The sequence below is a fragment of the Polyodon spathula genome, unplaced genomic scaffold (assembly GCF_017654505.1).
Source record: "Polyodon spathula isolate WHYD16114869_AA unplaced genomic scaffold, ASM1765450v1 scaffolds_1807, whole genome shotgun sequence".
Lineage (NCBI taxonomy): Eukaryota > Metazoa > Chordata > Actinopteri > Acipenseriformes > Polyodontidae > Polyodon > Polyodon spathula.
The window spans coordinates 1-26563 of NW_024473282.1; the positions used below are offsets into that span (position 1 = coordinate 1).

Sequence of the window (26563 nt, forward strand, 5' to 3'; positions counted from 1 at the left end):
TGCTGTAAGAGGTGCAGTGTGTGTGCGCGTGTCAGTTCTCACCATCTCTTCGACAGCTTGCTGTACGCGATCTGAGCCGACACATTCCCCGAGTGGTCGTGGTTTCCAGCCAGGACATACCAGGGCAGGTCCTCCAGAGAGTCTGCAGTGAAGACGTGCTCAAACGTCTCCTAGCAGGACAGACACACACAGTCAGGGTCAAGCACAGAGAGCAGGCGTCTCATTTCACAGCGTCCTTTCACCTGGCTTGCACATGTGTACTCAGAGAGGTAGTTAGAGTGCTCAGAGTTATTTAAAAACCCTACATAACCCGATAGTTGACTTTCCAGCATCTATTCCAACGAGTAAACTTGCAGTCATGGTGTTTACACCACAATGGAGGGGAAGTACAAGAGAAACGAGAACATCTGGCAAATCTGTGAAACCGCGGGGTTTTCCAAAACAGCACAAAGCACCGTCCCCCATCACACACACACACACGCGAAAATACAACCAACTGACTGAGCAACGGCAAGAGCAGAAACTGAAGACGGCGAGGGCGAGGTGGTGTTATGCGCTGGGACATTGGGGACCTGCAAAAGGGACATTGTAGCCCCGGAGAGAGTCCAACAAAAGACAGAGGTCTTCATGTGATGTCAATAAACAAGTTGGTATTTTCTAGAACTGTTATGTAAAAGGCACAACTAGTGATCATGATAAATCAATATGTACAGCATGTGTAAATACAGGGCTTGAAACTGCCCTAGCCCTGCACCCATCCCTGGGTTTCAGTACTCCACGTCACTGCCTGGTGTTTGAACGATCGTTTCAATCTGCCGTGAACGATCTGATCTCGCCTCTCATTAATAAGCGATGCCTGTAGGGTTACTGACAGGCGTTGCAGCTATAAGGGAGGGGCAGTTTATTTAACAAACTCCCTTTCTGAACTGAAGGTAGCTGTGAAAGCCAGGACCGGGTGCAGGGGGAGCGAGTTTCGAGCCCTGACAGCCGGGGGCCGCTCACCTTGAACCTCTTGTCGTGGGCGCTGTGCACACCGCTGTAGTAGAAGTTGTCTCCCAGGGCCAGGACGAAGTCGGCCCCCATGGACTCTGCCACCTTGCCCATCTCGCGGGCCGTCGCCTTTTCGATGGGCGTTAGGTAAGGGGGGTACGGGAGGCCCCCCCAGTCCCCCAGTGCCAGAAACCGGATCGACGACCTGTTACCTGAGAGAAGAAAGAGGCCGTCAATAAACCGGAGCAGAGAGGCGCTCTGAACCAACTGCTGCATCCCTACACTTTATATAGCTCAGTCATGTACAAATGCCAATTATAATGAACTGGGATAAACATTATTATTAGTTAATTTATACAGAAAAAAAACAACATACTAGAATACAATACACCTGTGTGTACGAAGTTGTGTGATTGTAAATAATAGAACTATAGTTAAGAAAATGAAGTAAACTACTTTACAGTGAGATTTCTCCCAGTACTACCCACTACTGAAAAAAAACACTGTTCCAGGCATCTGTAAAATTCTGGTTCTAACCCTCCATGCGCTCGGCTCTTGAGAGGTTTGCTCTGCGTCTCAGACTTACGGTGGTCAAGATCCAGGGAAGGTTTAGGGAAGCAGAGCGTCATGGGAAGTGCCGACAACAAAGCAGCAAGCTGGATCACGCTGCGCACCATCTGAGGAGAGAGAACGAGACGGCACGTCAACGAGGGCTCAGGACCAAACTCCAGAGCAATTCCGGGCACAAACACCACATGGGCGGTACAGACCAAGAGAAAAGAGACACTCCTCACTGTCAAACAAAGCAATCACGAAACTGTAGTGTAGAAATCAAAAGGAGGTTATCATGCTGTTGTACAATGCACTGGCGAGACCTCTCTTACAAACAGGGTGTTCAGTTCTGGTGCCTGCAATACAAAAAGGACGAGGTGGCCTTGCAGAGTCCAGCCAACAAACTGAATCACCACCTTAAAAACTCCAGGACCAGAGGACACAGCTGGACAGTGGAGGCAGGACAAAGAGGAGGTGAGGGGATGGAATGGGTTACCTAGTCATGTTGCTGAAGGAGACTCTTCTTCACACAGAGAGTGGGGAGGGGATGGAATGGGTTACCTAGTCATGTTGCTGAAGGAGACTCTTCTTCACACAGAGAGTGGGGAGGGGATGGAATGGGTTACCTAGTCATGTTGCTGAAGGAGACTCTTCTTCACACAGAGAGTGGTGAGGGGATGGAATGGGTTACCTAGTCATGTTGCTGAAGGAGACTCTTCTTCACACAGAGAGTGGGGAGGGGATGGAATGGGTTACCTAGTCATGTTGCTGAAGGAGACTCTTCTTCACACAGAGAGTGGTGAGGGGATGGAATGGGTTACCTAGTCATGTTGCTGAAGGAGACTCTTCTTCACACAGAGAGTGGGGAGGGGATGGAATGGGTTACCTAGTCATGTTGCTGAAGGAGACTCTTCTTCACACAGAGAGTGGGGAGGGGATGGAATGGGTTACCTAGTCATGTTGCTGAAGGAGACTCTTCTTCACACAGAGAGTGGGGAGGGGATGGAATGGGTTATCTAGTCATGTTGCTGAAGGAGACTCTTGTTCACACAGAGAGTGTGGAGGGGATGGAGTGGAGTTTATCATGACTGCTTCATCCCTTACTAGTAAAACACTGGACAGTGCTGAGATGAGAAATAAGGAGGTCTCTTGTAGACAAACTATACTATAATACAAAAAGGTTACTTGGTTATATCCCCTAGCTTGCAGAATCAGCTTTATTTAAAACAAACACCTCATGACTTGTTTTTGTTATTATTACACTAGACCTGTGGTGCTGTGCTTGGGACCGAATGCCCGCAGCAGTTTCAATGGACGCAGCCCAGCCTGTCACGAAATCTGGAGGAAGCAAACCTTTCATTTTAAGGAAGCGCTCCAATTTTGCGGTTGGACTCGACCTTGAAGCATTTCCTGAATTATTCCAGCAGCTCATTTCTCGTACGAGATTGCACGGATTGATTGGGAGAAACAGAACCCTGGATGGAGAACTCCACAGGCAACGACACCCGACCAAAAAGAATCATAGAACACAGCTCACTACCAAATATTGAGCCAAGAACTCTGAGCGTTCGGGTTCTGTGCCCAAGAAATGCCAGTCACATGGTCTCAAGGACAGCAGTATTAGGTCAGGGGCTGGTGGTGTGATCAGCACATTCCCCCATACAGTGTGTATACAGCCTTGCAAATATGAAGTCACTATCTCAAAGGGTATCTGGTTAGATGTGAAGTTTAGCTCTTAGGTTTCCAAAAATTAACTATATAACCCTTGATCGCAGCGTCTGAGGAGTTCACGACACTGCCAAGACCCCTACTGGCCTCTCGGCTGCACAGCTTGCCCTTCGCTTGGAAGGCGAGACTTTGATCTTTGAAAGGCAGTTAAACCTGTCACACTAAACTGGGCACTCGCTATACAAAAGCAGCATCCACGCACACAAACACTACAGACACAGTTTGTAGAGCAGCAAAGTGCTTCTGAATGGCTGTTTGCTCATTCTGCTCACAAAGCGCTCCACATGCAAAAGCTTGCTTCACACTTCTTATCTTGTGGACACGGCACTCCTCTGTTGTGCAAGACACCAAAAGGAACAGTGTTGACTTGGCAATTCAGAGGTCAGGCAACTATAACAGCGCCCTACGCAGGACCAGACCGCGGTCAAGAGGCCAGAGAGACTGACTGCTCTGACCTTGAGAGAGTGAAAAATCAAAAGTCAGCTTGCATCTCACACAGCACCCTGGACGAGGGTTTGAATAATTGAACAGCCGTCTGTTAAAAACATGACACCAAGAGGTGGATCGCATCGATATCGAGGGTCTGCAATACCATATATTTGATCCAACCCTGATCGTTCTTTTCAAAAAGGAGTACACAGAGTTCAAACAAATTCCAGCAAATCTTACCTTGAAGGAACACACCCAATACAGGGGAGTTGCTTGTGGTAGTGATAGACAGAGGGATAGAGAGCTAGATCATTTTTTGACAGCTAGTGTAAATACGAACCTCACTCAAAACAGACGGGTTGCAAACAGGATGCCAAAACCCACCCCTTGTACAAACAGAAGCATCCAACGCATTTCTTCGGGTCTGAAGACACAGGCCTCGCCCTTCACACAGACGCTCAGTATTTCAAACCTGCTTTTCTCTACCTGCCACAGGCACGGGTCCCTCGCTCCATTAGACACAGGTGTTTCCCATCCTGGCTCCAATTCCAGTCCCGAGGCATTCTGGGGGATGTAGTCCTGTATCCTACTTGGACTACATTTCTCCTTCTCAAACTCAAACTCGCAGCAGCCAGACGCACTGAGCGCCAGTCCTGTGACCAACGCGTTTGCAGCACAAGTGTCTGCAAAGAGGGCTGGACACATTACCTTCAAATAAAACGACCATTCAAAACACACAATTCCCATTTACCACGACACAGGAAAACGAGACGCGCAAGAGATTATATAGGAGGTAAAAACAACAAATAAAAAAAAAGCCGTCTTGAGTTTTCTTTAGTTGGCACTCCAGAGACAACCAGGAGATCATTGCCTTGGATCTCAACATGCAAAACTCCAGGCTTGGAGCTCTCTGTGCAAAAACACCGCATGCCTTTCGAGAAGTCAAAAAGAAAACGACTTAATGAAAAGCAACTTACTTCTGCGGTCCTGGTTGCTCTTTCACCGCTGCTGCTCAAAGTCCCCCTCCTGCTCTTCCTGTTGACAGCTTGCTCTCTCGCTCACACGCTCCCTTTATCATCTGATAAAAAGCAGAAGTGACTCTGAGCGGCTGAACCCAGGCAGCTGGGCGGAGAGAGACAAGCGACCCCCCCCCCTGCTGTGACACACGCTCGCGATCGGCACCTGACCGAGTTTACTTCGGAGTTGCTTGTCAGGTTTTTTTTTGTTTTGAGTGGGGAAAAAAAAAAAAAAAAAACTGGCTGTGTTTCATCAGTCACCCTGCAGGCAGCAAACTGCAAATCCGAGAACAACAGTGAAATTAAACATCGACGTCAACCTCCAGTCAAGCTACAGCTACAAAGAGTATTACAGCCAGGTAGATTCACACCTGTTCGGAGTCCTTCTCCAAGCGCACCTCCCCCCCCCATCTCATATCCTGCCTCCACTTTTTAAAAAGGAGTTTTCTTTTTATAAACAGAGTTGCTGTAGCCTTAATAAAAGAGGATCCTTACACAGTGACCAATTTAAACAAAGCATTACTCTTTAAAAATGTACCACCAAATCACCCCCCCCCCCCCCCCCCCCCTCTCTTATTACCCCCTCCGTCCTCTCTACAGTACGTGACTCACCCTCACAGACCTATGAGCAATTCTGTCTGGCAGCAGGAAAATCACCCATTCCCACCGGCCACACTAATCCTGTCTGCTCCACGGTACACCACTCACACATTCCACTGGCCTTCCACAAGGAGCTTGAGAGCCAGCTGGAAAATGCATGTGGATTCCCAACAAGATCACCTTAGGAAGCAGCTCCCAGCAGCGGGGTGAACACGCACCTGCCCTTCTGAAACACTGGAGCCCAAAAAGGCTGAAACAGGGTTCCGTCGGGCCACCGCAGCGATAGCCCTGTACTCTGTAGGGTCGAGATCGCAAGGACAGTGCTTTAGATAAGCGATCACAATGGCCCGGGACTTCCTATAAAAACCAGTGGATTTTTTTTTGCAGCTGAAATATTTCGAAGTGCTTGTATTCATCACATACTGAACACAGACTTTCTTTAAAGGGCAGATGGTATGGTAAGACAGGTCAGCATCGTTTGCATCTTGATACCAAACACACGCCACCGCTCATGCAGCTAACCAAACGCTTCTTGACTGAAGTGTTTTTACAGCTGGCATGAATACACACACTCCCCATTGCGTAGAAAACACAACGCGTGCCTTGCGAGACATGTTGCAGCTCTGCCTGCCTGCAGCAAAACCATACAGTGACACTGGAGCACCGCTCCACCCTCGATGCTGCAGCCAGCGTTTTAAAACCTCCAATATTTCAGCGTCGTCTACAGAAATAAAACGCGCATGACTCTGACACGGACGCGTGGAAACACTGGTCACACCTCTGTTCCGCTGGAATGCAAAGCCAGGAATACTCTCTTTTGAAACCTCAACTCTATTTAAAGAGACAGTGCCCCATTACAGGACTGCTATAAATAAAAACTACAGCTTTAACTGTCACAGTGCTGGGGCTGCCATCATCAGAAACACAACCCAGGGATTGGGAATAAGACTCCTATTTCATAGCACTTTTACCCAATCCAGGTTTTACTACGAGCTTGATTAGCCACACTGTATAGGTCACACGTCCAGGTGTGTCTTATTAAACTCCTGGTAAAACCAGGAAGGGATCAAACTGCAATGCAATGGGAGTCTACTTCCATCCCTTAACACACAGAAACACCATCGGGGTCACATCTTAGGCCTGGATCACATTTGGCTAAAAACGATCCCATTTACAGCATGAAAATCTTACTGCTTGACCTGGTGAATTACAGGCTGCGGGGTTTAATTAAATCGCGTGTTTAACTGCACGCTGGTGTCTAACAGACACTTGGCGTGTCTGCTGTTTTCGCTAGGGTGATGGTCTTTAGCATTGGTGCGCCTGGTGCGTTAAGGGTTAATTAGACAGGAAACCACAGCATTGACTTGAAGCAGCTGGTCTCGCATGTTTTACACGGTGCTGTAGCTTTAGGAGACGCAATATTGATTGAAAAACACGTGGATATTCACCTGCACCAGTTCAGGGAATGAATGACATTTGCATCAGAGACAGTGTACCGTTCTGTTTTAAACAGTAATCCATTCAAACCGGGCTAGCGTGTTTATAGTTGACGGATCCCCGCACAGGCTTGTATATTACTGTGCATCCCGCAATATTTACTGTAGTAACTATACAGGATTAGCAAAGGCAGTTTCAAGGTGTAACGGGTTAGCACGGGTTAGCACGGGTTTACCTCGGTTGAGAGAGTTCACTCGTCTTTGTAAAGAGGTGGAATCCGCCGGGTCTCACAGCGCAGGCGCCTCCGGGCTCGGGTTAAAATGTTTCGCTAACTTTGGAACAGTCAGAAAACTTTTTGAATGTCTGCAGCGGCTATTGGGTTAAACCCCGGCCGGCTGGCTGCGGGTAAGGATACTTTTTAAACTGTATAATTTCGAGGAGGGGAGGAAACCTAACCTAAAGGTTTTTCGGCCTCACACGAGGATGGATCCGAATTTAACAGACTGGTTTTTTTTTAATAAAATAAATTTTCAGACAGCTAATCGAATGACAATAGTCAAGATAATATATCTTTTTTTACAAAATGTTTAAAAACTAACAGATAAAATAAACAAACATACGAATTAACACTAAAACAACAACAATGCTAAAAGTGTATCTACAGGTTTAAAAAAAAAAGGCTTATAGCGTCTTGCTTTGTTGTCGTTAAAATAAAGCGAAAGGTAACTAAAAGCGATGTTGTTTTTTTTAAACTACTCGGTCGTTATCGGGAGCTTCTGTCTCCGGTTCCCGAACTCGAAAGTGTGTTTAAAGTGACTCGGGTAAAAGTTTTTGGTCACGCCGGCGCCTCCTGATCAATCCCCTATTGGATAATCAATCCGTGCAAAAAAAAAAATGAACCGCCCCAGCAATGCGGGGGAGGGGGGGAGACAGGAGTCAGAGGCCAAAAGGTGAAGGTAAGAAGCATTTTGCCGAGGAAGCGGTATTTGCGTTGCTTTAATTACCCAACCCCAACCCCTAGTATCTAAACAGGTTGTTTTTAAGAAAACTAAAACCTCCCTCCCTTTTAAAAATATGTTTTCAATCACTTGGTCTCGCTGTTATTAGATACACTGTTGGTAATACATGATTATATATATGTTTTCATTAATTCAATGCAGCCTCGGTTATGGTAAGGGTATAAGCCACCAAACCAAACCTCACGATTTAATTGCGTTGTATCTGGGGCTTGACGGGACAGTTTCTTGTTTGTTGTGCTAATGAGAAGCGACCCTCGACTGAATTAGCGTCCAAGCTCCGTATTCATTGCATTTACCCCGGGAGACGGGTTTTATATTACACGTTTCAGAAGGGTTATACAGTAAGGCAATGCGTATCACAACATGGCTTTATTTATTTTTTAAAAAGTATTTTTTTTTTTTACTGTTTCACTGCACAAGTTCAATCAGTAACATAACTGATTGTAGCTAAAACTGTCGTTGCATTGCTAGAAAAGTAACCGGCAATGCGTTTACTGCGTATCCCTGCTAACACACAACGCTGTGACAACGATGCATTGTTAGCTGGATTATTTCAGCCACCTAAAGCAAGTATTTATAAAGGCTGTCCGCGTTGGTTTTGTGGGCGCACTCCCCGTGGATAAACAGCATGCACACTGTCAGTGTAAATTCATTGGAGGTGCGCAGGTTTGAGACGGAGGCTCCACGGTTCGTGTTTGAACGAAACTCCAGGTAATGCATCCAGCCTGCCTTCCTGCCCGCAGTGCCAAAAACCGAAAGCAGAATTTCTGCATCATCAAACAGACCTTTTAGGTTGTCCAGTTTGTTTATTTCCAAAGGTCAAAGTATGTCTCAACGACATCGTTATTCAGGGTTAGCGATATTCAAACACAGCACGCATTTGTGTATTTATTTTGTTTAGTGCACAGCGCTGGGTTATGCCTTAATCATTATGCCTCTGGCCCCCTCATGCTCTCAAACTCCTTGCTGGGAATTAGGGGTTAGTGTTTCAGAGCAGAGGGATGCAAACAATCCCCTGCGCTTTGAATTCATTTGTGTTTAACAGGCTACTTATACACATTTTACAAGGGCCCGCGGTTTCTAATAATTGTTTTATAACTGATATTTTTGTGTACACAATGTTTAATCGCCGTCCACACGTTTCTTAAAAATAAACTGCAACTCCCAGAATCCACTTCGAACGCACTTCCTCCTCCCCCCCTGGCAACCAATCGCGTGGCGTGTTTACTTCCACCTGCAGCCTAGGCGACGGTGGCGCGGTTGCCAGGCGACGAGCGAGTCCTGTCAAGGAGACCGCAGCTTTAGCCATAGCAACAGATTAAGAAGCCCAGTAAGACCGATAAAATAATTAAAACATAAATAAAGACACAAGGTCTCACTGAGGTCGAGTGTAAAGCGTCTGAAAGCAGTTTGCAATGCCGGGAACAAGCAGCGCTGATGGGATCAGACCCCCTCTGCACGAACAGATTGCAGAGCTGCAGAGGAAAATACAGCTTCTGGGTAATTAAAACTTAATTAACACATCAGAGAAAGATTAAAGCTTTGCACTTGCTGTCTATTTACACGACAGAAGACGTTCTGCAAGTGATGCTATTATTATTATTATTATTATTATTATTATTCTTATTCTTATTATTATTATTCTTCAGTTTATTTCTGAGTTGTATGCTGGGCTTGGAGAATCAGCATGCTTTGAACGAATGCTATGAAAGATGTTCTCCACATTCTCTAAAAGTCACCTATCTGTAAACAGATTCAGTGGGGGTTTTTTTGCGTGAAAAAGTGCAGTAGCAGCTCACACATGCTTTATAAAAGGAAAAGACCAACATTTTAATCTGTTATTTTTTGTCAGAAATGTGCTTCAAGGTGACAGATTCTCCTTGCAGGGTTTTTTTTTTTCCCCACCCCGATTGAGAAGCTGTGATAATAAAAGGCGACGTGTTGTATAACAGCGTTTTGCACTTTTAAATGCAAACTTGTAACCAGCTCAGCGCACGATAGGAAGCGATTGCGTGCCCGTGTGACTCGGCGTTTAATCCGGACCCGCGTTACCGCGGCGTGCCTCCTCGGATTGTGTATTAAGAAGGCGTCTCAGGTAAGCGAGATCGGGGATCAAGCGTGATCTCTGCTTAAATTAGTACAGTGCATCCTAAACGGGGAGCCCCTCACAACTGGACAGGCTCATTAAGAGCACCAAGTCTAGATTCACGCTAATCGGGACCAGCTGAGCGCTGTGCTTAAAACTGCTGGCGGGTGTCCAGGAGCTGCTGCTTTGAAAATCTGAACGCAGCGGGGCAGTGAGACAGAGGCCCGTGTTTAAAACAGCGTGCTTTCACTGAGATCACAACCCCCGACCTGAATATAGACACTGCAATCGTTTTGAAATACATGCAAAAGATTGTAATATACGGTCTGCCCCATGCACAGTGCAGTGATGGGAATCAGACTCCCATTGCACAGCAGTGTCACCCATTCCAGTTTTTACTAGGAGCTTGATTAGCCACAGTGTATAGACAACAAGCTCAGGTGTGTCTTGTTAAATTCGTAGTAAAACCAGGAATGGATCAAAATGCTATGCAATGAGAGTCTTATTCCCATCCCTGCAGTGGTGCCTTTTAGAGCCTATTCTGCTGTTTTGTAATTTTAAATAAATCTGCTGCCTAGATGTTTTGTTCCTCTCTCTGTTGCTGTAGACCATTGATTTGTCCATGATGAGATGCTGGGGGCGTGGTAGGTGTCGTGTAATCAAACTGGGCATCGGAAAATCACTTTCATTCAGTCTCCCCTCTGTTGTTGGCGTAAACAGTACACCACTACAATGGGTATTCGTGTGTGAGGGTGCATTGTTTTTTTGCCTTGCAGAGGGTGACAGGAAAGCCTATTACGAGAGCTCCCAATGGACCATCAAGAAAAACAAGGAGAGCATTCTGCAGCTCCGGAAGGAGAACAAACAGTTGCACAAGAAGCTGGCCGAGACGCTGGCAGTAAGTGGCTGGTAGGATAAGAAGCCACAGGCTGGCCAGGAAGCCCTGTGCTTCATTCTCTAGTGCAGGAGTTATGTGAGTGTGCTATGCATGCTGTAGACCGACGATCCCATAATTCCATGATATTATCCAGAAATTAAACCCACTGCCTTCCACACTGCAGCCCAGCGCTTTCTCTAACCACTGAGCTCCTCAAACCCACTGCCTTCCACACTGCAGCCCAGCGCTTTCTTTATCTAACCACTGAGCTCCTCAAACCCACTGCCTTCCACACTGCAGCCCAGCGCTTTCTTTATCTAACCACTGAGCTCCTCAAACCCACTGCCTTCCACACTGCAGCCCAGCTCTTTCTTTATCTAACCACTGAGCTCCTCAAACCCACTGCCTTCCACACTGCAGCCCAGCGCTTTCTTTATCTAACCACTGAGCTCCTCAAACCCACTGCCTTCCACACTGCAGCCCAGCGCTTTCTTTATCTAACCACTGAGCTCCTCAAACCCACTGCCTTCCACACTGCAGCCCAGCGCTTTCTTTATCTAACCACTGAGCTCCTCAAACCCACTGCCTTCCACACTGCAGCCCAGCGCTTTCTTTATCTAACCACTGAGCTCCTCAAACCCACTGCCTTCCACACTGCAGCCCAGCGCTTTCTTTATCTAACCACTGAGCTCCTCAAACCCACTGCCTTCCACACTGCAGCCCAGCGCTTTCTTTATCTAACCACTGAGCTCCTCAAACCCACTGCCTTCCAGCAGCCCAGCGCTTTCTTTATCTAACCACTGAGCTCCTCAAACCCACTGCCTTCCACACTGCAGCCCAGCGCTTTCTTTATCTAACCACTGAGCTCCTCAAACCCACTGCCTTCCACACTGCAGCCCAGCGCTTTCTTTATCTAACCACTGAGCTCCTCAAACCCACTGCCTTCCACACGGCAGCCCAGCGCTTTCTTTATCTAACCACTGAGCTCCTCAAACCCATTACCTTCCACCCTACAATAACCTGCTTTCAGTTCATTCATTGTGTTCTTGTTGCAGAGTTGAAGTGAATCCACTTCAATTCCATGTTATTCTTCTTGCAAGCAGCAAAGCAGTGTCTCTCACTGGACCTCCTGCATCCAGTCCTGGGTTTCACAGCTACCTTCAGTTATTAATGGTATTACTGAAACGATCAGGAGCCAGGAATTTGGATGTTAAAACACGTTACTTCATTATGGGATGCATGAACGGCTCCCTATTAGTAACCCTACAGAGGCAGCGGTGGGCTTGTCATGCTGTGATGACGAGTGTGATCAGTTCAGAGCAGGTTTTGTTTTTCCAGGGAGACGACCGTGTGATAAAGGATGCCTTTTGCAACCGCAATGTTGAGAAGAATGAACTGCGCAACAAGACTGGAAAGGTAGGCTGTTGGTGTTGCATTGTCAGTCAGACCTGCAACTGTATCGTACCGATACGACATCAAACATGCCTCTTCTTCCTGCCTGTAGCAATCAAAGGAGACACAGCGACTGGAAGGGAAAAGGTGTTTCCAGCCGCTGTGTCTCCAAGTGGAGTTTCGATCACCGATCGCGGCTCGTATTTTTGGGAGCTGTTTACAGTATCAGAGAATCCACATTGATTGCTTATTTGTGAGGATAATCCCAGGATAGATGCAACCCAGATTCTCCAGCGCTGTAAAGTGCTCAAATAAAAGCCGTCTGTTGCTTGGATCAAATCCACAAGTCAAACAATGAAGTGATGGCATAAAGTTAGATTGTTTTGGATCCTTTTGTGGTTTGACTAACCCTACAAATTTAATGTGACTAATCCTAAAACAGCTATGCTATAACTAATAATGTCATATGAAAATGAATCACACAAAGATTCTATCTCTATCTGTATATCTTCAAGACAGGACTCTGCTGCCTGTGGCCAGTGGATTGCACTGGCTTTCTGCCTTCGTTTTGTTATTCTTCCTAGCCCTCTTTAAAGATCTGCATTGTTAAGAGTGTATTATGGCACCACTGTCCTTATAGCTGCTTTAATCAGATAACACAAACATAAGGAGCATTTCTGCTGAGCCCATGCTGAGCCCCTCCACAGTTGCCCCCTGGACAGATGGTCCAGCTTTAGTCCTCTGCATTCAAAGAGCAGTTTCAAGAGCTCCCTCCCCTGGTTTCAGGCTGCGATTGAGATCGTGGATCACAAGGTGTGCGACAAGATCAAGCGCCTGAACGCGCTGAAGCACGACACGGAGACTCGCCGGCGCCGCCTGCAGGAACTGCAGCGGGAGTACAACAGGAAGGTGCAGGAGAGTCAGGGCTCGTCGCTGGCCCAGGCTGAGATGGAGGAGTCCAAGGTAACAAACCCATTGAGATCATTGAACCGCAACAGTACGAACACAGACACAAAGGGAGTCCTGTTAAACAGACTAACCAAGGCATAGAATACTGTTCAGTGCTGGTCACCGCAGTAGCAGAAAGGCGTTGTGGTCTTTGAGAGAGTATAGCCAAAAGCAACAGGGGTGGATGCAAGACTCCTATTGCATAGCAGGTTTAACAGTGATCTTCGTTAGCCACAGTGTAGAGGTAACAAGCAGGCGTGTCTTGTTAAACTCCTAGTAAAACCAGGAATGGGTCAAACTGCTATGCAGTGGGAGTCTTATTTCCACCCCCGAACGAGCTTTAGAGATTTTGAGGGAAGGGAATTTATTTAGCCCAGAACAAAGAAGATCTTTGAATCGTAAAGGGAGCAGACAAAGTTAGCCCCAGGAAAGTTAACCAGGAGAGGAGGACACAATTGGAAATGAACAGGAGACAGACTCAGGACAAAGAGCAGCAGACACTTCTTCACACGGAGCGGTGAGGGTAGGTAATGTTGTTGATGCTGAATCATTGGGATCCTTTAAGAGCCCAACCAGCCACTAGCAGCCAGACAGGCATGGATAGATTTGTGCAGCTAGTATTAGGAGCCTGTCTGATTCCTATCATTGTAGTGCAGCACTGTAAGGACGCCTCTAGCCAGAGGAAATATCAGGGAGTCTTCAAAGCTGTTTTTGGATTTATTAAAACCTCGGCATCTGGCTCCCTTTCTCCCTTTGAATACACAGTGTGCACAGCAAGCTGGGTCAGGTAGACAAATGTATTTTAAATAATAGTTTTCCAGAATTCCAGATTCCAGATGTGCGCTCGGCTCAAGGAGTAGCAGAGGCTTGTTTAAGAAGCGTATTGGGATTGAGCTGTTCTGTGTGTCTAACGTGTTGCCTCTATCCGCAGAATGAAGGGGAAAGCCCAGCCGAGCAGCCCCAGCAGGTTAACTCAATCATCTTTTATTAACGCAGGGCATTAAAACTGCAGTGTCCCTCAGCCACAAGCCTCACCCAGGCAAGCAGGCGGATTTCCAAGCGCTGTGTCTCCCCACGCAGCAAGCGAACCGTCACAGAATCATTGCAAACATTAAAAAAAAAAAAAGAAAAGCAGCCAAGGGCACTACAATAAATATAAAGACAATCCTTTATTAACTGGCTTAAAAAAAAAACACCTTTTAAAATGCAACAGGACACTGCAGCTTTAAGTAAACAAAGGACTGCAAATGAATCAGTAAATCCATTTTGCAGTAGAACTCTCAGCTGCTCATTGAGTTTCATGGTGAAGGGATCCCGGAGTGGCTCACCTGGTAAAGGTGTGGGCAGGGTTGAGTTTCTCCTTGTCGCGCTGCAGTGAACCCGGCTGGCCAGGCACCCCGTTGAGCCCAAAGTGGACGCCTGTAGGGCTGGCCTTCATCCACCGGGGGTCGCTGGCCCGCCCACATCCGCTGTCGAGCTCCTGCATGTGAAAGGGTCACTCAGCTTGGTCGTGGGATCGGAGGACACTCGCTGACCTTCATCCTGTTGAAGGGATGGTGAGGGAATATAATTGGACAGTCTAAATTCAGGAGAATTGGTAAAATAATTGGGCATAACATTTGATATATTTTCCAAAAATGAGTAGTGGTGACTTCTACTGCAAATCAATGTTACGTTAATTTTTATAACCTGATGTAATGTACTGGGGGATGCAGCTATACCAGGTCCAGCTGGTCTGGGTCTGGTGTCTGTCTAGTGCTTTGATTAGGGAAGGTATTCTAGGGAGTAACAGGATCTGGGCAGGGGCAGCAGTCAGGCCCTTGCTAACCCACCACAGTTACCTCTTCTCCCCAGGGCAGGTTAGCATCAATTAAGCAATCCATTGTGACATCAGTGACAGAGTGGATAACTGCTGCATGAAGGGCTTTGCTCAGATTGCTGGCAAGGTGGGTCCCCTGCCTCCTTTCTATCACAGCAGTGAAACCCAGCGTGTGAAACTGCTCTGATTCTGAGCGCGTCTCCCTGGACTGTCCTCAAACTAGGAGGCAGCTGTTTGTAACCATTTCATTTTTTTTTTTTCCAAAGAAATTTGTATTTGGTGCTTAATGGGTTAATGAATTCAGGACCCCTGGATAATATTTGCACATCTCTCTTGTTTAGCTGCATATTATTTTTCCATCTCTCATGTCTTTCTCATTGGACGCTCATTAGGTAACTTCCCCCTCCAGTGTGGAGATGCAGTTCTGCAGCCTGCAATCACAGCTGGGGCTGACAGACAGACACACAGACAGAGAGACAGGCAGAGAGACAGACACACGCAGACACTCAGACAGACAGACAGACACTCAGACAGGCAGACATACACAGACACGCACACAGACAGACAGACACACACAAATACACAGACAGACAGACACCCAGACAGAGACAGGCAGAGAGACATACACAGACACACGCAGACACTCAGACAGACAGACAGTCACAAAGACACAGACAGACACTCAGACAGGCAGACATACACAGACACGCATACAGACAGACACACACACAAATACACAGACAGACAGACACCCAGACAGACAGACAGACAGAGAGACATACACAGACACACGCAGACACTCAGACAGACAGACAGTCACAAAGACACAGACAGACACTCAGACAGGCAGACATACACAGACACGCACACAGACAGACAGACACACACAAATACACAGACAGACAGACACCCAGACAGGCAGGCAGGCAGTCCCAATTAAAATGGATTTGATCTCAGATCTGCTGCTGATGGAAATGAACGAGTCTGATTTCAAATCGATTTCAAGTCGGTCCCGGTGGTAGATTGAAACATGGCTTACAGTTTCTTAGAACGCATCTATTGTGTTTAATAAGAGCATCCTGCTCTTACAGATAACTCCTCTCCCTCGTGCTGTCACAATGCAAAGGAACCGCCCTGTCTTGGCAACACAGTTCAAGCTTTGCAAAATTTTATATAAAAAATGCATCATAAAGCTGTCAGATTCCAATCTGCATATAGTTTTCCAGCGAATTGGAAATCTAACAATATTTCTTTCCGTTTTGAAAGAGTATTCAGATATGAGAAATGCATCAGTCCCAGCAGGACTAAAATCAATCATTTCCGAAGGTTTCGTGTGAAAGCGAGTGTCAGCATGCATAGTGCTAGTCTGAGGGCACAGCCCCAAACGTCGCTGCTTTTCCCGGCTGGGTGAGTAGAAACGACCTGTGGCAGAATGCTAAGATGAATTAATCTCCCATGCTTGCTGCTGCGATGTTTCAGAATCTGCGCTCTCTGGAGAACCGGCTGGAGAAGGCTCAGCTGAAATGCCAGGAAGCCGAGCACATCATGAAGGTCTACCTGAAACTGAAGGACCATCTCCAGGTAAGACTCTCCGGTAACGGGGTTCAGGGTCGCTTAGACCAGCCCAGCCGGGCTCGATCAGACTTGGGGGTTTGATACAGCAGCCTCAAACTAGGTCTCCCGGGGGTCTCCTGGGGCCAGGTTTCAAGCTGCTGTTTCCACTCATAGGAGTCATTCCAAACGGTTAAAGGATAGGTGCCAGTTCTCAGGAATAGTTCTGTTGTGTCACTGAAAGTTAATGAAGGTTGCCTTTAAGAAGCAACCGACCAACCAAATGATTGATACTTGCATCGTAAATCATGTGTGAGGAAAGCTTCTTATGTGTAGCAGCAATTCCAGAGTCCACATGTTTGAGATTCGTAAGAAGTTGCACGTGTCTTATTATATGAGATGTGCGCGGGCTGAGCGGCTCAGCATCACGTTGACTCCTCGCAGCCGTAAGAGACCCCTTACCTGCAGCTCGTCGAGCCCTCGCCCTGCTGCACCGCTGAGTATGTTTGTTCTCAGGAGGAGAGCCTGACCTTCCAGAATAAGCTGGACAGCATGGAGGCTGAGATTCTACGCCAGAGACAGGAGCTGAGAGAGCTGCAGGTCATGAACAGCGATGCACAGCTCTCCAAGGACAGAGCCAAGGTGTGGAGGGAGAGGGGAGAGGGGAGAGGGGAGAGAGGGAGAGGGGAGAGGGGAGAGGGGAGGGGGGAGGCTGAGATCCTGCACCAGAGACAGGAGCTGAGAGAGCTGCAGGGCATGAACAGCGACACACAACTGTGTGTGTGTGTGTGTGCACGCGTGCTGTGTGTGATTGTGTGTGCATGAGCGCTGTGTGCGTGTGTGTGTGTGCGTGAGCGCTGTGTGTGTGAGCGCTGTGTGTGTGTGTGTGTGTGCGTGAGCGCTGTGTGTGTGTGCGTGAGCGCTGTGTGTGTGAGCGCTGTGTGTGTCTACGCTGTGTGTGTGTGTGTGTGTGTGTGTGTGCGTGTGTGCTGTGTGAGCGCTGTGTGTGTGTGCGCTGTGTGTGTGTGTGTGAGTGCTGTGTGTGTGTGTGTGTGTGTGCGTGAGCGCTGTGTGTGTGTGCGCTGTGTGTGTGTGTGTGTGTGTGTGTGTGTGTGTGTGTGTGTGTGTGTGTGTGTGTGTGTGTGTGTGTGTGTGCGTGTGTGTGAGCGCTGTGTGTGTGCGTGTGTGTGAGCGCTGTGTGTGTGTGTGTGTGTGTGTGTGTGTTTGTGTGCGTGAGCACTGTGTGTGTGAGCGCTGTGTCTCAGCCAGCCTCTCGCTGCTCTTGTTGTGACAGGCTGAGCTGCAGCACCAGGAGGAGGTGGTGTACAGAGAGCGGCGGCAGAGAGACAAGATCCTGAACGAGTTGAGGAAGCAGGCTGAGGAGAGGAAAGCCCAGGCTGAGCGCGTGGAGAGGAGGGTGAGTGTGAGAGCAGCTGGATAGGCTTCAGTACCGGGACACTTCTTCTGGGGCGGCTCCACTTATTCCTCTAAGAAGCTCATTCAGGGACCGAGTGTAATAGTAAAGCGTTCAGAAAGGGTGGGATTAGACTCAGAGTCAATGAATGAATGCATTGACAAACATTGCAACGTTTAAAGACATTGATAACAAACATTGTTTGTCATTGTATTTATTAAGCTGCTTTCAGTCTAATAGTTATGGGCATGATTAAACCGTATTTCATAAGCAGTATGGAGTTAAAGCAACACTTGTGATAGATATTTCACAGCTGGAAAAGTCGCTACTTTTAAATTAGCCGAAACACAAAAATATAATTAATGTGTTGCAAGGAAGTAGACGTGGTAACCCATTGAGTATGCAAGTCCTAAACCAGCACAGGGTTTAAAGGTAGAAAGCATCCAGAAAAATGTTAGTAGCTGCGGTGTTTATCACGATGCATGCGTGACACCTGTGCTGTAATGCTGTGTGCAGGCTCAGCGTGCGATTATGCAGCCGGACGATCAGAGCACAGAGGCTCAGCGCAGCGGCGTCGAGGAAGAGAACACCGTCACCACCTTTGAGGAGGCCTTCGAGCGCATCAAAGAGGCAACTGGGGTCACCAACACACAGGTACCACACAGGGGCCAGATCCAGGCACTTCTGAGGGGCCCTCAACCGGCTCACCTGCTAAAAGCAGTCAGGGGGGCGTCCTGGCTGTGCGAGGTGGACAGTCATTGCAGGGGTCTTTGCAGGGGATTGGAGAGAAAATGGGGGGCACGAGGGGGGTGGGGGACAAGTCTTTTGACGGCACACACACTGTCTTGTTAGGATGCTGTTTCTCTATGAAAGCTTGTGAACACAGAATTGCAGCGTGTTCTCATTTTTAGTGCGCGCATCTAGCAAGAGCAACGGGAAAACCCTCCAAATCCGTGTTGCGACTGCCTGTCCGGTTGGAGGATCTGGCAAGGTGATACGCTGGCGCTCTCTGCTTTTCTTCCCGTCCAGGAGGTGGTGGAGCGATTCGTCTCGCAGGGAGACACCCAGCGCCACCTGGAGCTGCTGAAGGCGGAGAATGAGAAGACTCTGGAGCGGCTGAAGGAGGAGAGGGAGAAGCTGCGGGCAGACTTCCAGGAGATGAAGTACTCGGGCGAGGCCAAGCTCTCCAGGTACTGAGCACCAGCAGCTCCAGCATTCACTCCACACAGAGCAAGCTCTCCAGGTACTGAGCACCACCAGCTCCAGCATTCACTCCACACAGAGCAAGCTCTCCAGGTACTGAGCACCACCAGCTCCAGCATTCACTCCACACAGAGCAAGCTCTCCAGGTACTGAGCACCACCAGCTCCAGCATTCACTCCACACAGAGCAAGCTCTCCAGGTACTGAGCACCACCAGCTCCAGCATTCACTCCACACAGAGCAGGCAGTCAACACATATAGCCTCGCACTCGCCACCCAGACCTGATAACTACTGCTAACTGCCTGGGACCATTCCAAGATGATGTGCTAGTTAGGATAGGCCGACTTATCAAACAAGGATCAGGCTTCTGTGTGTGCAGCTCAGGACAAAAGTTTAGCATCACCTAATATTTTAGGATTGAGACATCATTTTAAAAAACAAAAACTCTATGAACGTAATTGAGATCATGTAATCAAAGAAACTACAAAATGATCTCGCAAAGGTGGAAGCCATAATAGCAGCACGGTAGTATTTAATGTGTGGATTTAATTTTAAATTGTCACATTTTTCAGTTTTTTTCGTTAAGTATGTGGGAAAACTACAAAGCGATGGTGTGTAATTCAGTATGTTAACCTAACATTATTCAGCAGGTTTCATTCGACTTTATGAAGCAATGCTATCGAGTGATGCTGAACTTTTGGCCAGAGCTGTTGTAGAGCGATCACCATAAAACAAAATCTTAAGCCTCCTTACTTTGAGTCCAATATGAATGGCTCTTCTGCACTTTAAAACCAGCATCGATTTTACATGAGCGAAATGGTTTTCATTACCAGCGAGCTGCGAGCCTAGCTGGGCCGGACACAGTCCCAGTTCAGACCAGTTTGATTTCAGCCCGCTCCCACGTGGAAACGTGGCATTGAAATGATCCGGCAGGCTGTGCCAGGAAAGCAGGGCCATGCTAAATCAACTGATCCCCTTTCCTGTCCGTGGCTTTGTGAATATCTTAGAGAGTTTTCTGTGTACGATTGCGAGGCTATGCTAGTTGCTTCTAAACAAAACTAAGCTTCAGAAAAAACAGGACTGGATGAAGTGGATTGACGGGGATGGCAATAAGACTCTTATTGCACAGCAGTTTCATCCATTCCAGGTTTTAATATGTGCTTGATCAGCCACAGTGTATTGGTAACAAGCTTTAGGATCAAACTGCTATGGAATGGGAGTCCTATTTCCATCCTTTCATTTGGCTTGCACAATTCCAGCCGGACTAGGTTCCCTGCAGTTACTTCTGTAATCCAGTAGGTGTCAGTGCAGAGCTTTGAAAACAAGGAGAAGCCTGCCACCAGTTTCTGTTTAGGTATTGTTATTATTACTTTATTGTTTTATCCTAGGACAGAATTCAAGTTTAAAAATGTCCTATGCTTAGTTCATTTACCTGGCCCCTGGAATCTCTTTATTTTCTACAGCGTCCAATCACGGTCCTGGAGGGCCAATCCACTCCAGGTTTAACAAGAATGAACTGATGAACTTCTTCAGGGTTTGAATGGGTTGAATGAAACCATTCAGAACAGGGTTGGAACAAAGACCAGGAGTGGAAGAGCCAGCTTTGGCCTCCCGCGGTCTACAGCTAGACAGAGGAACGAAACATCTTGTTAGCAGTGATCATTTTGTAGCATTATGTGACTGTCTGAAACCCAGCAGTTTTTCGGCACAGTAATAAATCATCCAGGCTATGTTAACATGCTGATAAGCGGGTATTGTTCTGTGCTGTGCGCAGTGGTCAGCAGATGCTGGAGGAGTTTGCTTCTCACCTGCGAGAGGAGGAGAAGCGCAGAGACGAGGCCAGAGAGCGTCTGGACAGACTGAGCCGAGTCCTGAGCACCGTGCGGGCCGGAGTGGAGCACCTGCGGGACAAGCTGCAGCACGTCAAGATCGTGAGTCGCTGATTCCACTTCTAACAGGGGGTGCGGGGGGAGTCACAATGTCAGGGGAGCGCAGGGGTCCCCGAGGGTCTCTCCTGGTAAAGGCACGGCCGCGTGGCGTGCAGGGGGAGTCACACAGTCAGGGGAGCGCAGGGGTCCCCGAGGGTCTCTCCCAGTAAAGGCACGGCCGCGTGGCATGCAGGGGGAGTCACACAGTCAGGGGAGCGCAGGGGTCCCCGAGGGTCTCCCCTGGTAAAGGCACGGCCGTGTGGCGTGCAGGGGGAGTCACACAGTCAGGGGAGAGCAGGGGTCCCCGAGGGTCTCCCCCGGTAAAGGCACGGCTGCGTGGTGTGCAGTTCCATTCATTTTGTATAGATCACAAACATAATCGCAATTTTATAGCAGAACTGTTTGTGATGTCATCCCATGCATGGAACATCACTCTAAAGCTGAAGAAACAGCGGCATCTTTAATAGCAGTTCACAAATACAATCTTTGCTTTTTTAAATTTATAATAAGTTAATATGTCATGCGTGTTATAACAGAAATCATTAGACACACAGATTGAGCAGCGATAACCTCTTCTGTTGACTTGCAGTGGATTTTACCTTTTAAAGATGTGTCGCTTCTGCAGTTTGGTTCTGAGTTCTGGTGCTCCAGTATTGAAAAAGGGTATTATTTTTCATGTACCCCACTGTACCTCCTAACACCACTGGCCTTGAACCATTTACACAGCTAAAAAAAACACGTGTTTTCATTGTATAGTGAAGTTTATAGAATGCTTCTCTTTTATCTTCAGTGTTGGCAACATCTCTGGTCTGTTGTGTGTAAATGACTTGAATGTTTTGTACACAGCAGCAACCTCAGGTCTTTGTGTTCAAGTAAAACACATGAATCGTGCCAGAGAGTCTGGCCCAGGAGTTACCCTTTTAAAAGTTTCTGCTAGTGAAGGTGTAATAAAGCACAGTGAAAGCTTCTTTAATGTAGATTGGATAAGAGGTATTTAAGTCCAGGTGTCACTAGGACATTTTTTTTAGCATCATAGTATGTGGAATAACTTTTGCAAGGGAGACGCATAGACAGACAGATGTACAAACAGAGAGACACACGCATGTATCCCGCAATCTAATATGGAAACACGCAAATTGGGACACACGCACATAAGTGATATTTACGCAACACAGGTATGAAAAATAAGCCCACGTTCTTTGTGATTTTAAAGGGAGTGTCAACCAAAGCTTTCAAAATGCATTTTTTTTAAGCTTTTGATTCTTTGCTTGTATTTTATACTTTGGTATATGATGAAAAGTGGCTGCTTCTCTTTCCTGGTACCTAATCGCTTCATTTGCTGTAGCTGAGACCCGATTCCAGTAATGTGACCGCAATCGGACCACATCAGCAGATTCTGTACCCTTTAAATGAGCGCAGAAGAAAATGATTCCCAGCGCAAATGAAGAGAGACCAGTAGTCATGTCCATGAAGCTAATAAGAGTTAAGAGGATTGATTTTACAGCGATGGTGTGATCATTCACAGGTAGGATTTGGAGGAAACTGGTGTATTTAATTGTGATCATGCAGCTTTTAATGTTGTCTGTGGTTCTGTCGTGTCTCCCCAGCCCAGGGGCCACGTGCCAGCGGCCCAGCTCCCCCCCTCTTCAGAGGAATATGTGCTGGAGCTGCTGTCTGTGTCCGAGCAGAAGCTGCTGCAGCTACTGGAGGAGCTGCAAGGCAAAGATCTGAACGGCATCCTGAAAGAGATGGAAGAGGAGGAGGTGAGACCAGCACTGCTTACCTGCACACTGCTTACCACACTGCTCACCTCCACGCTGCTCACCTGCACGCTGCTCACCTGCACGCTGCTCACCTGCACGCTGCTCACCTGCACACTGCTCACCTGCACACTGCTTACCGGTTTGACTTGTCTTCTTGTAGTTTTACCTTCCCTGTACAATTGAAAACCGTCACTAAGCCAACTTTCTTTTGAATCCCACAATTCCCTGCAATACATATCAAGGTGCTTGCTGTACACCAGGTCCTTAAAGCGCAGTAAAGAAGAGTAAAGCAACGCTTCAAATGCTTTGTCTTGCTGCCCCGAACCTTTATATGGTGTTTACAATCTCTGCGTGGGTCTCGTTCACTGAATTGTGTTGGCGACTCTCACCCGAGTTCAGCAGCTGCTCTTCCGTTCTCATTCCTGGCTATAGATACAGCATGATCTCTAGAAATACGCACCAGCGCCATCTAGCCATCTGACGCTTTAGATCAAGTTTCCTTTTGCATTGCTGTCAATACACTAGCTGTGCACTAGATGGTGCTGGCTCTATTATAGCAAGTCTACATTACAGTTACCTATGGGAAGCAAAACAACACAATGTTTGAGTAATTCGCAGTGAGAAGTGATGCATGCTTTCTACAGTCTCTTTCTTTTGGTAAAAAATAGCTCTCAAATGCAGTCTGTTCGTTATATTCTCCATGCAAATGCATTAGCTCAATATCCAGACGTAAGAGTTATAGAGATTGTTTAATTCACAGAGGGTAATCCACGAGTGTTCATGGGATAGGTTTGAAATGCCAGCCAGAGCCTCCTGCTTCTGAGAGTTTGAGTTATTTTTAAAGGAAATTAATGGCAAAGAAAAATGAAGCATTCGGAACTTTATTCCCTGCGGCTGCGTCCCTTCAACGGGACGAGCAGCGTGGAAAAGACGCTCACCAGCCTTGTGAACATCGGAACGGCTCTTCTAAACAAAAAGGCTGCTGGACCGGCTCCGGGCTAATCCAAATTTCAAATTCTGCATTAAGAAACTAAGCCAGTCTTCTCACCCAGCTCTCTCTGTGTCTTTCTTTCTTTCTTTCTTTCTTTCTTTCAGTTCAACGCCAGCATTGAAGGCAAGCTGCCAGCATACAACATGAGGATCACGCTGCCAGAGTCCCACAAGCAGGACCTGTTTGACGGTGAGTGCTATACAGAGAAGCGCTTTGCACTCAGCTGTGTTATTCTGTGAGGCTTCACTTCGACTGTCTTCACATGCTTATCGTACAGCGGGAAGGATCTTTTAACTAGTCCCTTGAAGAGGACTGTGCTGGTTTTGTGTTCGACATCTACCTTGCAGAGGTGTGAGCGGCACCACAACTATTATTATAATCTGGCAGACGGCTTTATCCAAGGCGACTTGCATGTGTTCCATGGCAGCACAGGGTTACAATGACACTGCTAGAATACAATATGAACTAGGATGCAACAAGTTAGATCTACAGTGACATGTTAGCAGAGCAAGGATCGTGCATCAGCTGAGGATCCAGTAACGTGGTGCTGAGGTCAGGCGAGTCCAGTGCGGGAGGGGTAGATCAAGTGCAGTCTGAACAGGGGGGGTTTGAGCGGGCAAGGGAAGAGAGGGTCACTTGTTCCAGCAGGTGATGCATTTATACCAACCTTAAACCACATTGTTCCAGCGCTCAAGAATCATGTGGTGGATACCAGCTGCTATGTAGTGCTTCCGGTCATGTCATGTTAAAAAAAGAATTTATAAAATTTCACACAGAATGCCAGGTTATATAGCCAGAAGTGTAGATTACAAGTCAAAGGAGGTTATATTGAGGTTGTAAAACGCACCAGTCAGACCTCACTTCGAACACCATAAACGAAGTCTCCTCTGACAGCGCGTCAGTCATAGGAAATGCAGTTAGGAGCCAATGCCTCTAGATTCTGGAAGTCTGAGTTCTTTTTAAAGAAATAGAATTATGTCATCGTCTAAAATAAACCCAAAGCCTCCGTTCAGAATAGTTTTTTCCTGCCTCTGTTCAGAATAGTTTTTTCCTTCCTCCGTTCAGAATAGTTTTTTCCTGCCAGGCTCAAACTCCCTAAGCAGCTCACGGGAGGTGGCAGCGCGGAAAAGAATGCAATTTAAAATCAAATACACTTTTATTAACAGACTGCACGCACCTTTCATATAAGAGAATATGAGATCTGCAGATTAGATGAGATTTACTGACGCTGTGGTGTTAGCTCTGTGCTCTTTAAGACCAGGCTTGAGTTTTTAGTCAATCAGCTGTTCGCTGGGCCTCCTCTTGCTTGTAAATGTTCTTGAGTTCCCTATCAAAAGCCTCCTAGCAGCGACTCAGCCTTGCCTCGTCTCCTTTTCACTTCCAGAAGACGACGAGAGCAGCGATGAGGACCCTGACGTCATCTCTCGCACCATGCTGAAGCGACAGTCCCAGCAAATCATAGACTCCCGGACCAAGAGAAAGGCACGCCCCAAGAAGAAAAAGGGCAAGCAGTAGGGTGGCTGGGCAGCACAGAGAACCAGGGGGAGGGCTCTGCTAAATGTCTCAAGCGTTGTGTTTTCAAACACGCTCGCTGGTTAAAGATACCTGTTTCCACGCCGTGCTTTCAGACAGTGCTTCCCTTGCATGCTCTTTTCACACGGAGACAGCCCCCCCACCCCTTCACCGGTTTCTTTCCAGCTGATTCCCCTGCTGACTGACATGCTTCCAGCCAGTAACATGACCCTGGAGACACAGCCCTGGTGAAGTGACCCAGGAAGTGGAAGCTGTGCTGAGAATAAGGAAGAGCAACTGAGAAGTTTCTTTAGTACCAAATATCCAGTTTTTAAAATGAAAAAACAAAACATGTGCGCTGTAACATTTCATTCAGAGCATGTGAGACCCCTGTAGCTAATAAGTGTAAACTGGGTAAGATTCATAGAATTATTTTGTTAGCTGTAAAAATCTACAAGTGTACAAATTAAACTGATGAGTAAAGGTAAACACAGTATGTATTTCAGGAGTGTTGTTATTAAAGTTTTTGGAAATCTTCAGTCTGTACGTGTATGCATATCTTTAATTACGTTAAGTAATCTTAAATCAAAATGGTTTTCATTGAATTTAATATGTTACATATTTACAGTGTTTGTTTTTCTGTAATCTATTTAATTTAATTTGAAAAATATGTCTTTATATCTCCCAGTACGACACGTAGTGTACAATGCAAGAGAGCTTACAAACACAGATCTCAATCAGAGCTGCAAAACCATGGCCTGTTTAATCAGCTGCAGGTCGTCTGGTCTTGCATCATGGGATCTGTTTCACTCGACTCGCACTTTCTAACCTGCCCTGCCTCCCCTGTGCATGCCATGATATTCCCACGTGCCAGCCTCCCATCCTTCCACACCTCCTGTCAGAGACACTTACAGGGCTGCACAAACAGCCTTGACAGCATCGCTGGGGCCTCAGGCATTTATACAGAGGTTCCTGAAGACATCAAGACATTTCATTGTCTCTCTTCCCTTCGCCTGGCTTTGTCCTGTGGAGTCTCTCTCTGTGTGTGCGCATGCAGAGCAGGTCGGGCTGGCAGAATGGAAGGGAATGAGAAAGGGTGTTCAGTTCCAGCAGTTGGGATTCTCCAGGCAAGCTCAAAGCCAGGTAACTCGGGAGCAGAACCCAGCTCCGGTGCGAATGACAGCAAACCGCATCATGTAAGAAAAGAAAGGAAACGTGCACTTGGAACAGCTCGCTCATTAATACACATGTGACATTGCCTGTTAACGAGTCACGAGAACTATTCACAGCTACAAAAAGAGATTTTAT

At 47.2% G+C, this 26563-nt stretch overlaps 2 protein-coding genes across 5 annotated transcripts; one reads left to right on the forward strand and one right to left on the reverse strand.

Moving 5' to 3' along the window:
* Nucleotides 1-30: 30 nt before the first annotated feature.
* Nucleotides 31-7076, reverse strand: LOC121310185 (tartrate-resistant acid phosphatase type 5-like). Of its 3 annotated transcripts, XM_041243478.1 has the most exons (5): nucleotides 6988-7076; nucleotides 4677-4777; nucleotides 1577-1667; nucleotides 1003-1202; nucleotides 31-170 (listed from the first exon to the last, which is right to left on the reverse strand). In XM_041243478.1, exons 3-5 carry the CDS (start codon nucleotides 1665-1667, stop codon nucleotides 39-41), a joined length of 423 nt encoding a protein of 140 aa, XP_041099412.1. In that variant the 5' UTR covers nucleotides 4677-4777; nucleotides 6988-7076; the 3' UTR covers nucleotides 31-38. The 3 variants fall into 3 exon arrangements, with proteins under 3 accessions (XP_041099412.1, XP_041099413.1, XP_041099411.1); XM_041243479.1 differs by lacking the exon at nucleotides 4677-4777 and having other exon boundaries at nucleotides 6988-7071; XM_041243477.1 differs by lacking the exons at nucleotides 4677-4777; nucleotides 6988-7076 and adding an exon at nucleotides 4186-4647.
* Nucleotides 7071-25794, forward strand: odad3 (outer dynein arm docking complex subunit 3). Of its 2 annotated transcripts, none has more exons than XM_041243476.1 (14): nucleotides 7071-7157; nucleotides 10634-10755; nucleotides 12073-12150; nucleotides 12913-13089; nucleotides 14006-14041; nucleotides 16373-16474; nucleotides 16961-17086; nucleotides 17739-17861; nucleotides 18375-18512; nucleotides 18888-19048; nucleotides 20836-20992; nucleotides 22597-22752; nucleotides 23848-23932; nucleotides 25128-25794. In XM_041243476.1, exons 1-14 carry the CDS (start codon nucleotides 7112-7114, stop codon nucleotides 25256-25258), a joined length of 1638 nt encoding a protein of 545 aa, XP_041099410.1. In that variant the 5' UTR covers nucleotides 7071-7111; the 3' UTR covers nucleotides 25259-25794. The 2 variants fall into 2 exon arrangements, with proteins under 2 accessions (XP_041099410.1, XP_041099409.1); XM_041243475.1 differs by lacking the exon at nucleotides 7071-7157 and adding an exon at nucleotides 8997-9271.
* The last annotated feature ends 769 nt before the right edge of the window (nucleotides 25795-26563 follow it).

Coding starts and splice junctions, on each gene's coding strand:
- LOC121310185 (XM_041243477.1), bottom strand. CDS start 4,446: ATGGGAATTGTGTGTTTTGAATGGTCGTTTTATTTGAAGGTAATGTGT. Junction 1,668..4,185: donor GGGACCCGTGCCTGTGGCAG/GTAGAGAAAAGC, acceptor CTCTCTCCTCAG/ATGGTGCGCAGCGTGATCCA. Junction 171..1,002: donor CCCACGACAAGAGGTTCAAG/GTGAGCGGCCCC, acceptor CTGTCCTGCTAG/GAGACGTTTGAGCACGTCTT.
- odad3 (XM_041243475.1), top strand. CDS start 9,187: ATGCCGGGAACAAGCAGCGCTGATGGGATCAGACCCCCTCTGCACGAA. Junction 17,862..18,374: donor CTGAGCGCGTGGAGAGGAGG/GTGAGTGTGAGA, acceptor TGCTGTGTGCAG/GCTCAGCGTGCGATTATGCA. Junction 23,933..25,127: donor CAAGCAGGACCTGTTTGACG/GTGAGTGCTATA, acceptor TTTCACTTCCAG/AAGACGACGAGAGCAGCGAT.